This window comes from Gymnoscopelus microlampas, assembly GCF_963454915.1.
Source record: "Gymnoscopelus microlampas genome assembly, chromosome: 10".
Lineage (NCBI taxonomy): Eukaryota > Metazoa > Chordata > Actinopteri > Myctophiformes > Myctophidae > Gymnoscopelus > Gymnoscopelus microlampas.
The window spans coordinates 23,069,411-23,083,891 of record NC_139947.1 but is presented as its reverse complement, the minus strand read 5'-3'; the positions used below and the strand labels follow the sequence as shown (position 1 = coordinate 23,083,891).

The 14,481-nt window shown below is 40.0% G+C and overlaps 1 protein-coding gene across 6 annotated transcripts in view; it reads right to left on the bottom strand.

Moving 5' to 3' along the window:
* The window catches only part of ttll10 (tubulin tyrosine ligase-like family, member 10), a 31,220-nt gene that overhangs the window by 2,007 nt on the left and 14,732 nt on the right, over positions 1–14,481 (bottom strand). For 2 of the 6 annotated variants that reach the window (XM_084070286.1, XM_084070291.1), the window contains exons 2-10: positions 11,622–12,044; positions 9,638–9,788; positions 9,059–9,177; positions 8,366–8,486; positions 6,971–7,059; positions 4,724–4,907; positions 4,284–4,455; positions 994–1,134; positions 136–252 (exon numbers count right to left, since the gene is read on the bottom strand). In XM_084070286.1, the coding sequence (XP_083926412.1) occupies positions 136–252; positions 994–1,134; positions 4,284–4,455; positions 4,724–4,907; positions 6,971–7,059; positions 8,366–8,486; positions 9,059–9,177; positions 9,638–9,788; positions 11,622–11,943 (1,416 nt within the window). In that variant the 5' untranslated portion in view covers positions 11,944–12,044. Of the gene's footprint in view, positions 1–135; positions 253–993; positions 1,135–4,283; positions 4,456–4,723; positions 4,908–6,970; positions 7,060–8,365; positions 8,487–9,058; positions 9,178–9,637; positions 9,789–11,605; positions 12,189–12,373; positions 12,436–14,481 lie in introns of those variants that run through there. The other 4 variants (XM_084070288.1, XM_084070289.1, XM_084070287.1 and 1 more) reach the window with 4 other exon arrangements.

The following is a 14,481-nucleotide window of genomic DNA, read 5'->3' as shown; positions in this document are numbered from 1 at the left end:
TTCAGGGTAGATGAAGATAATCTTGGTCAACCAGAAAGGTAGACACACAAACACACTTTTGGACAAAAGTTTACTCCGGTAAGCTAGATGTATTTTAATTAAATAAATATACAAATATAAGTTTTGATAGCCTACCTTGAATTCCTCATCAATCATAAAATCACAGCCAAACAGGTCAAATATGCCCAGTCTGCGGTCCAGCTTGGATTTGACCGCGAGAAAACACTGGGTCATAATCTGCTGCATGCGCTTCTGATGACAGAGAGAAAGAAACAAATAATTTAACCAAAAACATATTATAGCCTCTATATACTGTTGCTCAGTGGGTATGATGAGTATGGATCTACCACTGCCAGGGGGTTAGGGCATGCATTCTGAATGGGACCGCTCTCATGTAAAACATTTTTAAACATTTGCTCTCTCTCATTGTACTGTAAGCTGTGTTAGATCAATGTATCAATCAAACGTAGGGTGGCAAGTGGCAACTAACCACTATTTTCACAATTGATTCATCTGTTAATTTATTTTCATTATACAATTAATCTATGCAATTAATTTAGGTAATAAAATGATGGTAAAATAAGGTAATGAAGTACAGGCAAATGTTTTTTTTTTCACACAAAAATTCCCATTTTGGTGTGCACATAGACATTTTTACATGAGACATCACTAAACCAATTATATGAAATGATAATAATAATAATATTACTAATGATACTGATACTAATAATAAGTGTAATAATAATAATAATAATAATAATAACAATAGTAATAATAATAATAATATATTTAGATCATTTAATCAAATTGTTAAATATTATGGTGTTGATGCACACACACAGTAAAATCTGTGACTCTGAGACCACATTCACTGAGTTAAATTAATACAAATGAACCGATCAACAAAACCAATAAGTATTTTAATAAGCAACACTCATTATACAATACTAACTGGTCCCCAAAGGGTTAAGCACAATACACAAGTACACTCACTGCAAAGGCACCCATCACCCAGTCCAGTGGCAGGCCTTTGGCAGCCCTGAAGCTGTCGTTGATGTAGGTGTTGAAAGTCTCCATGGACCACACTGTGTCCTCCTTCACCAAGCTGTACAGAGGATGCTTCTTCTGCATGCACTATAGAGAGCCAGCGGGGGGCGCAAGAGACACACAGACAGATGAGGAAGAGCTGAGCCATTGTGGTGGAACCATAACCAACCCAGTGGTGTAAAGTAACTAAGTATATTTACTTTACTTGCTGGGGTATTTCCAAGTTGCAATACTTTTACTTCTACTCCACTCCACAAATGGAACTAAACAGTCGCGTCACCACTCCAGGCTTTCCACACGGAGAGAGGGGGAACAATTGTGGAGAGTGGCCGCGCGTGCATGCTCATTAATATGTATGCTTTGAAGAGAAAATGGAAAGGATCGAGGTAAACACTGTCAAATGGCAAAACCTGCATACTTAATATATAATATATATAATAATAATCATTTTTAGTTTGTCTTCGACTCAACGGAGTATTTTGTAGTTTGTTTTCCACTTAAGCTTGAAAACTGCAGCAAGGTGAAAAACATGGCAGGCTGCATTAGACTAAACCAGAGCCTAGATGGCACTGGACTAAACACAGTGATGCGCTGACGTAAGCAACACAGCTGCAGCTAATCAAATTAATAATGGGTGTGTTAAGATTGCAGTGAGTATCACTATCAATACTGTCTACAACAGGATCTGGCCTGGGTCTATCTACGCTCTGGACCAGAGCTATTTCTACCATGCTTGCACTTTTGCATGCCCTTGGCTCTGGACCATGCATGCTCTGGACACTATGAACATCTAACACACTCTTTATTTGTTTGCTGCAGCTGCGTTGCTTATACTAGTCTGCCATGTTTTTAATCAGCTGTAGTTTTTAACCAAACTGGAAAACTAAAAAATCAGCCTGGGGTTTCATTCCCCTTCTACTCAACTACTCAACTCAACTTTATGTAATAGCCTACATCACAGCTAGGTTAACAGGTGTAAACATTTGGGAGAAATTCGTCGCCATACAAGCTCCAGCATTGCAGTTTCAAGAAAGGTGAAAAGTGATAGGGGAAGAAAGAAACAGAAAAACAAGTCAGATATCAATGTTGGGGCCATGTGAAATGACATAAAATAAAGTCCATGATATACATAAGGCGGATGGTTACAATGACTTAAGCAGTGAGATGACAGATATGTAGTCTACATAAAATGTACATGATTAAGAAAAATATCTTGGAGTGAAATAAACCAATTTTTAAGGATTTACGATGTTCTATTTCCATTCAATAAATGTTAATGGACAACACTAGTGATGACAGAAACTATAATCTGTTATGTCATGCCAACCTATTACAGGAAGCTACTGCGGGCAAATGATGACTGACTGACACTGTAGAGGCCATCTGGAAATCGCAAGGTCACTGGTTTGACCCTCAACTCAACCAGTCTGTTTGTTGAAGAAATGTCCCTGAGAAAGACACTTAACCCCTAACTGCTGCCTGGGTAAATGGACAGGATGAATGACAGGTATGTGCAAATGTACTTGGCATTACCCCAACAACTAATGGTACCACAATTATTATTATTATTATTATTTCTACTATCATTATTATTAATAATAACAATAATAGTAGTAGTAGTTTTTTCCGCTCTTTTTTTTCTGAAGATCATAGCTGTGCATGCATAGCATTCCTGAATGAGAAAAGGTCATCTTCACATAATCACTCTGGATGCTAAATCAAATGAGCTTTTCCATAATTTCCCATTCTTGTGGCCTTGGTTATGGGTTGTCATCACTAATAAACACATTAAAGGACGCATTATGGCATTAGTTGGAAGTGGAAGTTTTTAGTTGAGCAACGTTAGTAAAGATAAAATACTTCAGGGCGGTGATATAGGCCAAACGTTATTATGTCATGTGTATATTGTGAAAGTTAAACGCTTAAACATATACTGATATATATATATATATATATATATATATATATATATATTGCCGCTCCCACTTGGAAAACCACTCATCCAGGTAGCTTGGAACATTGGCCTGTACTGGAGTTAGTTTCAAGGAAACTTACAGTAAGTCCTCACTTCAGAATAGCATGCTAGACTTTTCAAAAAAGGAAACATAACCGGCCTAGTTTCCAGTGAAATACAAGAAGAAGAAATGACTTCATCACTTCTTCCTCTTTCCATTGTTGTGCAGCACTGTCACCAGCCCAGTACAATCCGATGTTCAGCTGTATTCAATCAGTTATATTCCCTTGTAATATCAAGGCATATATCATGAAGAGATATCACTTTCCCAGTTCATGAGGTCATTAAAAGTTGAAATTCAGAGATACTGTACTTCCTCAAAGACAGAACAGGCCTTAAAGGAGTAGTTCACCCAAATAATTACTTATTTTCTATCAATTGCACACCACATGAAGCCTTGAATTCATGATTTTTAAAAAGTTTTTGTCGCATTCCTACGCTAATAATTTGATTCCTGTCTCCTATCGGCAAATGTATCTGGTAGGAGACACAAAGTAGATTATTTGTGTCTCCTACCGGAAATACACCCAGTCATCAAATTATTGGCTTAAGAATGTGACAAAAACAAAAACAAATCCATGAATTCAAGGCTTCATGGGGTGTGCAATTGATAGAAAATAAGCAATTTTTTGGGTGAACTCCTCCTTTAACAGTTAGTCATATATCTGCTTTTTAGACGATCAGGTAAGACTATCAGCCCGTGCTGCAATTTCTGTCAGATGATGTGTAGATCACCGGTTCCCAACCTTTTCTGGATCAGGGCCCACTTGAAAATCTCAAAAGCGTTTGCGGACCACCCATCTGACCACTTAACACGGCAGCCTTGTTAAGTGGTCAGAGTGGGCCATGTGCATTTTCAGAGCATTTATTATAAGGATCAATCAATTGATTGTGCTCCGGCTTGGATTAATGGAACCAACGAAGTTCTTACTCACAATGAAAACAACATTTTCAAGGTTTTAAAGAAAAAATACCATTTTATATTATTTTTTTGTTATATTATTGAATATAAAATTATTTGGGTTTCCACTTACACAATATCCTCAGTGAGCCTCGCCCCACAGGTTGGGAGGTTGGGAATCGCTGATGTAGATCTTTCCATCAGCTGTTTGATTGCAAAATAGTGATCTAATACTGTAGCTCTGCAGTCTTCTTGACATCTCTGTGGAAAACTTATCATTTAAAATCAGTTCCAGTTATGCTGCTGTGCGTTAAAATCTACCTGGTTTGTCAGATGGGCAGACAGATTGTTAGAGTTGGGGTCGTAGCTATCACAGGTCAGTCGTACATAGCCGTGGCGAAAGAAGACCATGTAAGGCGCAGTGCAGGCAATCATCAGATAGGAGCGCACGTCAAACTTTCGCCCCTTCAGGAGCAGCGGGTTCTGGATGTACCTGTGTGGGCAAGAGGAAACATTTGTTGTTAGGCAACCCTTTTAAATTCAAGGGCCCTCAGTTTGATATGCATGAGGCCACAGACCGCCATTTGTTTTTTATAACTTTCTACTCTGAAAAATCCTCAGTGTTCATTTATCTCTTGAGAATGTACACATGGAACCAAAAGGGTCCATTTGGTATTTGGTTTCATTTGCATGGAATCATTTGCGTGGAATGCTCGAATGTAAAGGAATAGTTTGGAATTTGAAGAATTGTGTTTGCTCACTGTTGCACAATGCGTGCCTGAGGCGGGCGGAAGTGCATCTTGTATTGTTGGCTGTCCTCCAGATCCTGTAGCATTAGTCTGAGGGTGGTGATGTCCTTCTGGCTTCTCAGGAGGAAGATGCCTCTCCCCTGGTTCAGACCCGTGGGCTTACATATCCACATGTGTGTCTCCTTGTTGCTCGCACCTAGCAACCAGGCAGAGCGGTATAGTACAGTTAGTCTGCCCCAGGGGCCGGGGTGTAAGAATTGATGAGAGCCATCCGTACAATATTGTCTAGTTATAATCTCTCAAACCAGACAACTATTCCACAATCTTTGAATGCTATTTAGAGTCTGTAATTACACCCCCAGAAAGTGGTACAAAGAACGTTAACATTTCCGTTCACAAAAAAATATTTTAAAACATATTTTTGAATTTCCATTTTTCTGCTAAGCAGCAAGCTATCTATGCTATATATAATTTGATTTACAGTAAGAATTATTTACGCGACTGCAAAGATGAAACGGAAGTGGAGGGAAGGCGGACTTACGCTTAACATGCTTGAACTGTTTATTTAAGAGCTTTTGATGTACGATGGAAGCATTTGAATTGTGTGAGGCAACAGTCTGTCTCGAGAGAGAGACTATTCTAGATATGATTATTGGAAGTTAATTGGACCCCCATAAAGTTGCGTGGCATTTTCAAAATTTAACATGCTATGCAGTGCATGGCAATAGCACAGCCCCGGCACCCCCTACATTTACACCACCCGGGAGAGGGAGGGCAGCAAAGTCTGCAAAACATCCTCTGATCTGTTCAGGTAAGCTCTATCTGAGACTGAACCGTCCTGTCCTGTACATGTTCCACAGATTCATTCATCTCCCAGAGATGAAAGGTGACTGTGTGTTTGTCTTGACTTTCAGATAACCATATGTTCGTCATTACTGCACCTCATATTGACATAATGCTGAGGGTTTCGGGCCTCAGTGAACAACACGCAGACCGAACTGTATGGTTCAGTGTTGCATTGTGGCTGAACCAGTCCTTGTGCCCACGCTACAAGCATGGCCACTTGAGTGAGTGTTGTACAGTCCACAGTGGTGGAAAGTAACAAAGTACCTTTACTCAAGTAGTATGCTTAAGTACAATTTTACGTTACTTTTATTACATTGGTATATTTCACTCGAGTACTTCCATTTCTTGATACTTTACCTTTACTCCACTACAGAGTCAAAATGTACTCTTTACTCCACTACAATTATTTGTCAGCTTTAGTTTCACTAGAGTTTACTTTGTAGATTTAGATTATTATTACAAAACATACATTAGCTAATTAAGCCCTATTATATAATTGGGATATTCAAAAATAGCTGATCTACAAGTTCACAACATGCTTTTGTGTGTGTGTGTGTGTGTGTGGGGGGGGGGGGGGGGGGGTGATGAAAAGTGAAATGGGCCATTCATAATATGTACTTTTACTTTAGTACTGTAAATGTTTTACTTGTAACAGAGTATTTCTATACTGTGGTTTTGATACTTTTAATTAAGTAAAAAATCAGAGTAATTCTTCCACCACTGCAAGCTACAAGCTTGGCCACTGGAGTGAGTTTTGTACAGTCCAATGGCAACGTACTGTACAGGCCTGGGAGCCTGTTGAACATTTCCCTTTGTGTGTCTCAGCCCTGCCCTCTTCTGACTGGTCGCTATGGCAACAACATGTTCCGCTGGTGAGTTTCCCATGGCCTTATGGGAGGTGAAGTGCATTAACCCCTCGATGAAACACTCAGCAAGGTTGCTATCGACTTATCATCATCTACAGTAAGAGTGGAGCAGTTAATCAAACTATTTGATTTAATGGATTATACAAAATAATCGATAATCGACTTTAATAGAACTAATACAATTGAAATATGACTTTTTTTTTAAAGCATACATTTGTTATTACATGGTTAATCATATTAATCGATTTATACAATTATAGAAAAGTCAATTCAACATTTTTGCGCCAATTTGTTGATTAAAAAAAACACACTTCTCGATTTCTCTATCAATCGGAAAAGTTATCGCAAAGAATATTATCGATAGTTGCAGCCATATTTACATCACCAGGCAAATTCCATCATTTCTCTTCTCTTTGCAAAATCAACGACTGGAACGAGTTCTTGCTAACTTTTCCCACGAACGCCCCCCTCACAAAACAAGAATCTAGTTTAACCAGTGTGATAGCATCAGCATGCTATTGTGCAGCACTGTGTCACAATTTTTTACCTTCCTGTTGGGCAAAGAAAACCTCTCTCTCGTCCTTCACGTCCAAACGGAATGTTGCAGGAAAGAAATCCTCCATTCTCAGTCTCCTACTACACAGCACATAATAGGGAATTATCCTAGAGGCCATGAATAATGTAAGGGGGCAATAGTTAATCAAACTAATCGATTTAATCAAAAATAAGCAATAATCAATCATTTCATAACATAATTATAGGCAAAAGGTTTAAAAATTGTGTAGAATTTGATAACTAGTGAAAATAGCCGATATATAAGCGACGCATTGCGACACTTTGGAAGCTTGTTGATCTGCTATTTTCAAAATGTTTGCACGATACGGTAGTGCGACAAAGCATAAAATAACGCTTTAGTTAATTGATTCGTTGATATAATTATATATATATATTAAAAAAAAACACAAAAACGTAGATAGATAGATAGAATAGATAGATAGAATACTTGCTAAGAAAATAATAAATAGTTGCAGGCCATGTCCGCCATGAATGGAGGACATGAATAATGTAGAACAATCACACCTGTGTGGGTTTCCTCTCATCTGTAACTGTTTTGAAACCAGAGGCGTCATTTAAAAGATAAAATAGAAAATACAGGGTGGCAAGCAGCTCCCACAACGTGTCATGTGAGATTTTTTTTTTAAAGAACCATGGGATGTAGGATATTAAATACAAAAAAAATAAAAAACATAATTATTCCTTATTAGGCTATTAGGCAAATTTTAATTAAAGTTAGAGTTTAATTTATAATCCAGATATTACTGTAGGTGAAAATGTGATGTTCCTTTGGTGCTTCAGGGTTGAGTTGTTAAGACAAGTTCATCATGTAAAGAATTTCAAAATCACGCAGTCGTAGTAAATCATTTTCAAGTGAAAAGTTTACGTGAATTAGAACAGTAATTTGATTCTAGTATCTGCTGTCAACATGCACTTTAGCCTACCATATTGCTTCCTTCAGTATAAGCTCGCCTACAGCTAGTTCATGCAAGCAGGTCACATCACTGAAACCTGAGTAAACAGCAGGTCTGTGCTCCAAGGAATACGTTGCTCCAGAAATATCCTGACATCACCACAAGCTTGTCACATTGTGTGCAGAAAGTTGCTATATTCTGCCCCAAGATGTTTGCTACCATTGTGAACATTATTTATTGAAGCCAAGGGACACAGTACCAGAAGCCATTAGTGTGTAACAGAGAAAAAGAACTGACTGAAATTCAAAACATCACAGTATTCTCTTACGACGTGTAACAATAGAGACAGATAATGGTTCATTGGTCCATCCCTCCCTTTTGAAACCAGTGTACCCATTTGGAGAATGGATTTAAAAATGTTGTCAACCCCACTAGAAGAGAGCTGTACCAATTGTGTGGATTTGTTGTCTCACCTCTGTCCTTGACCATGGTTGACTTTGGTACTGACACGTTCATACTCCCGAAGACTGCAGAGAAGACCGATCTTAGTGGTCAGAACCTTGTTGTTGGGAATCTGGAACACCAGCTGTTTACCTGGATGCAAACATGGATGGAATTTGGATTTTTATGGCATGGCGCCGATGGGGCCAGGCAAGCCTGTGTGTGTGTGTGTGTGTGTGTGTGTGTGTGTGTGTGTGTGTGTGTGTGTGTGTGTGTGTGTGTGTGTGTGTGTGTGTGTGTGTGTGTGTGTGTGTGTGTGTGTGTGTGTGTGTGTGTGTGTGTGTGTGTGTGTGTGTGTGTGTGTGTGTGTGTGCGTGCGTGCGTGCGTGCGTGCGTGCGCATGCATGCATCATTAGCACATCATTGGTGCTTTGTTCATAAATATCACACCTAGTAACTTGCTATCCATCGCTACCGGCGATATGAAAGAAATGCCCGAAGAGTCACATAGCGTTAAGGAGAACTCCTAGCGCTATGGACCAGAGCTAGCGTTCACCCAGCAACAATGATGATAGTGTACAGTATAACAAAAAATACCAGGTGTGAGGTGTCCCAGTTTTATGTGCGGGAAAAGCAGTGTGCTGTAATTACTATAAGGGAGTGTAATGTATAGAATTACCACAAAGTGTGTTTGGTGTCATCTCACATCACCAATGACTGCTTACCTTCTCTGAAGCTGTAGTAGTTGGCTGGAGACTTGGTCTCGCACCACTTCAGCTTGAAATCCTCCCTGCGCATGTCGTAGGTCCGCCTCCATCCTTTGCTCTCGCAATAATCGCTCACTCTAGACCCAGAGAAAATCCATCACACTTCTACTCTTACCTCATACTGTTATCCACAGGTCATGAGATCATGCAGTTTAGCTGAAATAAATGGTCCGTCATTTGAAACATAATTTATGAAATGTCAAAAATAGAGAAAATAGCCAATCTACCTGTAGAGCTGCTATTTTTGCACATTTCTGAAAATGTTTGAAATTTGTTGAGACTTTTTGACATTTCTTTAACATTTTTGAACATTTTTGAAAATGTTCCCCTATAATGACATGCCCAAAATAGGGGTGACATGCTGAACGTAGTTAAGTTATTAGCTATTTGCTATAAGTTATACAGCTATTAGTTTTACATGCCGAAACTAAGTATTCAATTCAGGCATTGTATTAGGAAGTGATCATCTGTATTGTTTGAAATAATATCAGGCAAAACATATATTGCAAAAAAAGAGTGTTTTGGACTTGTACTCACATTTCGACCCCGTTGGCTCCCCCGAAGAAATAGAAGGGCCCAGGGCCCCGGGTTTCCCTCTCCCTGTCTGGGTAGGAGAGCTCCTCCACTCGTCTGGACGAGGTTCTCCTGTTGCTGACCGCACTGAAGTAACGCTCCACCAGACACAAACCTGACACACACACACACACACACACACACACACACACACACACACACACACACACACACACACACACACACACTTGTATTACTAAACTTGTGAGGACATCAACATTTTAGGACGGTGATTTTGTTTTATCATTTTTGGCCACTTTTAACCATAACCCAAGTCGAAAATAGCGGATCTACTGTACAAGCTGTGGGCTTGTATTGTAGATCTGCTTTTTCCAGTGCACGACGCCAACCCCAACCCCTAAACCTAACCTCTAAACGTCTAATCCAGGTCTAATCCTAACCATATCCACGACCTGAATCTTTTCCTAATTGTAAGCCTGACTCCCCATATCTTTTTTTTACCATAAAACATCCATTTCTCTTGTCAGGACCAGCTAAATTGTCTATTTCTCCAATTCTACTACACTTGTGGAGACATTTGGCCTTCACAAGTATAGTAATACAAGTGTATACACACACACACACACACACACACACACACACACACACACACACACACACACACACACACACACACACACACACACACACAGATGTACACATTGTGTGATCACTAGTCATTTATGATGACTTGTGTAACTAAGGGAAGTATAGTGAAAAAAACTAACAGAAAGATGAACCAGGCCCGGACAGCTGACGTAGCAGTCTGGGCACCTAGGCTGCTAATGCCACAGCGTGTTGCGGGTTCGAATCCCGATCCCGACGACCTTTGCTGCGTGTCACTCCCCATTTCTCTCTCCCCGTTTCCTGTCAGTCTACTGTATACTATCAAATAAAGGCAGAAAACTGCTGTAAATCGTTAATGTAAGTTGTTGCTTTCACTGATAATTAGATTAGATGATCTGTTTGGGCTCATGCGATTGTACAAAAAATAAAACCAAAGGCCCTTCCACACTGGAAGCGTGTGTTTTTTTCTGTGCGATTAAAAGGTGCTGTAAGTGATATTTTGTATTTACAACAAAAAGGCTTTTTTAGTTTTGTTGTTAGAGCTCAATATGCTGGTAGTAATAATTGATATATAGAGTATTTGATCAGTAACAGGGATCTCTTAACGTCTCTCCAGCTCTTTAGTAAACAGAAAATACATTTTCAGGTAGGTCACCAGTTTCATCCAATCAGGAGAGAGAACCTATTTATTTAATTTGATAGCGTTCCAATTCTCTCTCCTGATTGGATGATATTGTTGTCCCGACCTGAAACGTATTCAGAGCAGTACAGACACAGCGAGATCCCTGTTACTGAAGAAAAATTCTTTAGCAACGATTACTATCAATAAAGAGTTATCCAACACTTATTTTAACTAACAAATATCACTTATATTATAGATATATTATATATGTTTTCAAACTGTTGCTTGTGTCATGAGTACATCCACACAGAACACGAATATTACACTGCAATAAAGCGGCCAATGTCGTTTTGAAACGAAGGCGATTTTTCACCGCGAATAAAGGCATCGGCCTTTATGAATAAGGCATCAACTATATGGGTCGTTTCATGCGAAATATTCGCCGACGCATTTTCGGATTGTTTATTGGTCACGCTCCCGGTGTGTAAAGACCTTAACCAATTTAGACCTTATTGTAAGTCGCTTTGGATAAAAGCGTCTGTTAAATGACTGTAATGTAATGTAATGTAGACCGGGAAAGCATCTGTCATTTTAGATTTTAACCACTTTAACCATTATTTTATACTTTGGCTATTTTTGAATAGCCAAAGAAATCTTAAAATGACACACAGATGCGTTCCCGGTCTTAAAGGGTTAAGCAACACTCAGTCAGTTGTAATCATTTGAATCATGAGACGGCCCACCTTTCCCCACACACACCTGGCCCTCCATCACTGCTCCTGCCCCCTTCCTCCACACTCCCCCGGCCGGACCCCTCTGGACGCCTCTCTGTTGCCTCCTGCTGTACCCACTCCGGACCTCCTTCTGACGTTACCTCCTCATTGATCCTGCGGTTTGGGGACAAAGGATCTTGTCCTCCAGACACCTCTGTGTCCCCCTGAGTCCAGATGGCCGCAGGACATTTGTCCCTGCAGGCGAGCTGTGCCTCCTCCGCTCGTGTCCCTGCGTCTCCCTCCAGCAGCCCCGTCAACCCTGCTTCACCCTCAGGGCTGGGCTCAACCCAATACTTGGATGACGTCATTCGCCGCCACTGACCCACATCGTTGGGGGAGAATCGAGAATTTCCATTGGGGCCTGGCCGTCAGCCAAGGGGAGAGGTGGACCTCTCTCTGTCTCCTCGCCCTACAGTTAACAGAGCAGAGAACACCGGGTACATATCCAATTCTGTAGATTGAGTCAAGATAGACTTGAAATACATTGAAAGGAGATCACTGGGGTTGGCTTCTTTCATCCTGGTGTACTGCACATGCTTGAATTGAATTCTATAAGTTGTTGACAGCAAATAGTTTAGTAGTTTAGTTCTATAGTTTTGTCTGTCAATACATTTATCAGTCCTAAAACAGAGAGGTTTAAGCAGACATGAGAAGACAAAAACATACTGAACATACATACAGAACATAATCTGAATGAATGTGGCGTTTTGCACTGGCTGTCACGGGGTGGACTCTAACCTTATTGGCTGATGCTTCTAGAACTGGAGAGGGTCACTTCCAACTTCCCATGAAGCAAGCACACGGTCAGCAAAAATGCATGAAACCTACACCTAATCCCCCTCCTCCACCCAAATGCAGTCCACCTCGTAGTCCAACAGGAGGTACCAGAGAAATGGCTAACTTACAAGCTGAAGTGGAGAACAGAGAGGTGAAGTCGACTGGCCACTCTTCAGTCAGTGTGGGCACACTAGCTAGACCAGTGTAAACAATCACTGGTTGCCCTGGCAATGGGCCCCTAGGCAACAGTTGCTAATTATATTGAAAACAAGCCATACAATCAACCCAACACATACCGCTCAAGGATAAGTGTCCTGAATTGGCCCTGTACCTACGTTTAACATCATTCAATATTAATTGCCAGTAATCCTTTCGTCTGTGAACCCTATATGAGTAACATGAGAACAGGCTGTCAATCAAAATGGATTTGTTGGCCTTCCAACGTATAATATCCAGACCTAAAAAGGGTGAAGTCATATTTTCTGAAGGATTGATGACATGCTTTGGATGCTGTCATCATAATGAAGGAGAAAACTCAAACACACACCTGCCGGCAAGCCGTGGGCATACAATGTGAAATTCAGGACTCATGGATGAAATGGGCCGGCGCAAATTGCCATGGCACGAGCGAAGTCAGTGCGCTATGGGCTTCAACATGATCTTATGCTTGTCTTCATTGTAGTGACAATATTCTAGCACAATGGTTCCCAAACCTGGGGGCGGGACCCCCAAGGGGTTTTCCAAATGATTTTGGGGGTCCCCAGATGATTATCTTAATGTGCAACACTGTTTTCTCACTCAGCAGTAAACAAACCAACATACAGTATACAGTAAGTGTATACAGGGTATCTGCACATGTATATAGTATAGACAATTTAAGGACCTTTAAGTCCTTTCCAATACCAAATTGGTCAAATTGTCAAATATTACGCAAGAAAGAATTGCCGATCTACAAGCTCACAAGGCTTTGCAGTTGAGGCGTTGTGAGCTTGTTGTTCGGCTATTTTCACGATATTTATCTGTGGAACCGAGTCAAACTAAATGTAATGCCTACAATTCTAAGAGCTTGTCAGGGTGGGAGGTCCCCAGTTCAAATATGATTATTTGTTTTGGGGGGGGGGGGGCACGGCCTGAAAAGTTTGGGAACCCTTGTTCTAGTGGACACCATGTTCTGAATGTTGCCTAACATGTCTCTAACATCTTACATCTGCAAATTAAGTAATTTGTTTAAATAAAGTAAGTAACTAGTACTATAAAGTAAGTAACTACTATCAAAGTGCCTTTGAGGAAGTTATTAACCATCAAATCCACTCAGTCAGAAGTACATACTGTATTGCTTTAAGTCATAGGTCTTCAACAGGGGATCCTCAGAGTGAAGATTGTTTTTGTCTTGAACCCTATCATCCCTATTCTGGGGGGAACGAAAATAGCAGATCTACAAACTTGTAGATCGGCTATTTTCGGCCAATAAGTTTGGTGTACAGGGAAAAAGAGCAGAAGTACAGAGCCAAGTATTGAGTGTTTAAGGGGTTAAATGTCTGAAAATACATATATTCATTAACATGAATCCATCATATCCACCAGAAAACATATGTGTAAACAAATAAAGAAACAAGCTAAGGCTTGTTGGCCTGAAAAATGTTGAAGACCCACAATTCCCACACATTCATACCGTACAAAACCTTTCCTCAATCAGTATCATTTTCATGAAAGGTTTAATACATATCGTACAATTTAGCTGGGTCCCCAGCTAAATTAATTTGTTAATGACCAATCTGTTGGTAAAAAAAAAGAATCAGTTTAACCACTTTAAACCTATATACATCAGCTATTTGACTTTTTTTTTTTTTTTTTTTACACAAATCTCGTATGGGGCACACAATATTTTCTCATAAATGGCACAAATTATTTTCTCATGGGGGTCTGTGGCCAAATACAATTTAATTTAGGGGTCCTCCTCCACTGATTTAAGGTTAGGATTAGTTAGAGTTGGTCAAAACACTGCCGGTCTACATTTGATTCATACAGTGACGTGAAAAAGGTCCATACATTTTTGTAACTACAACATA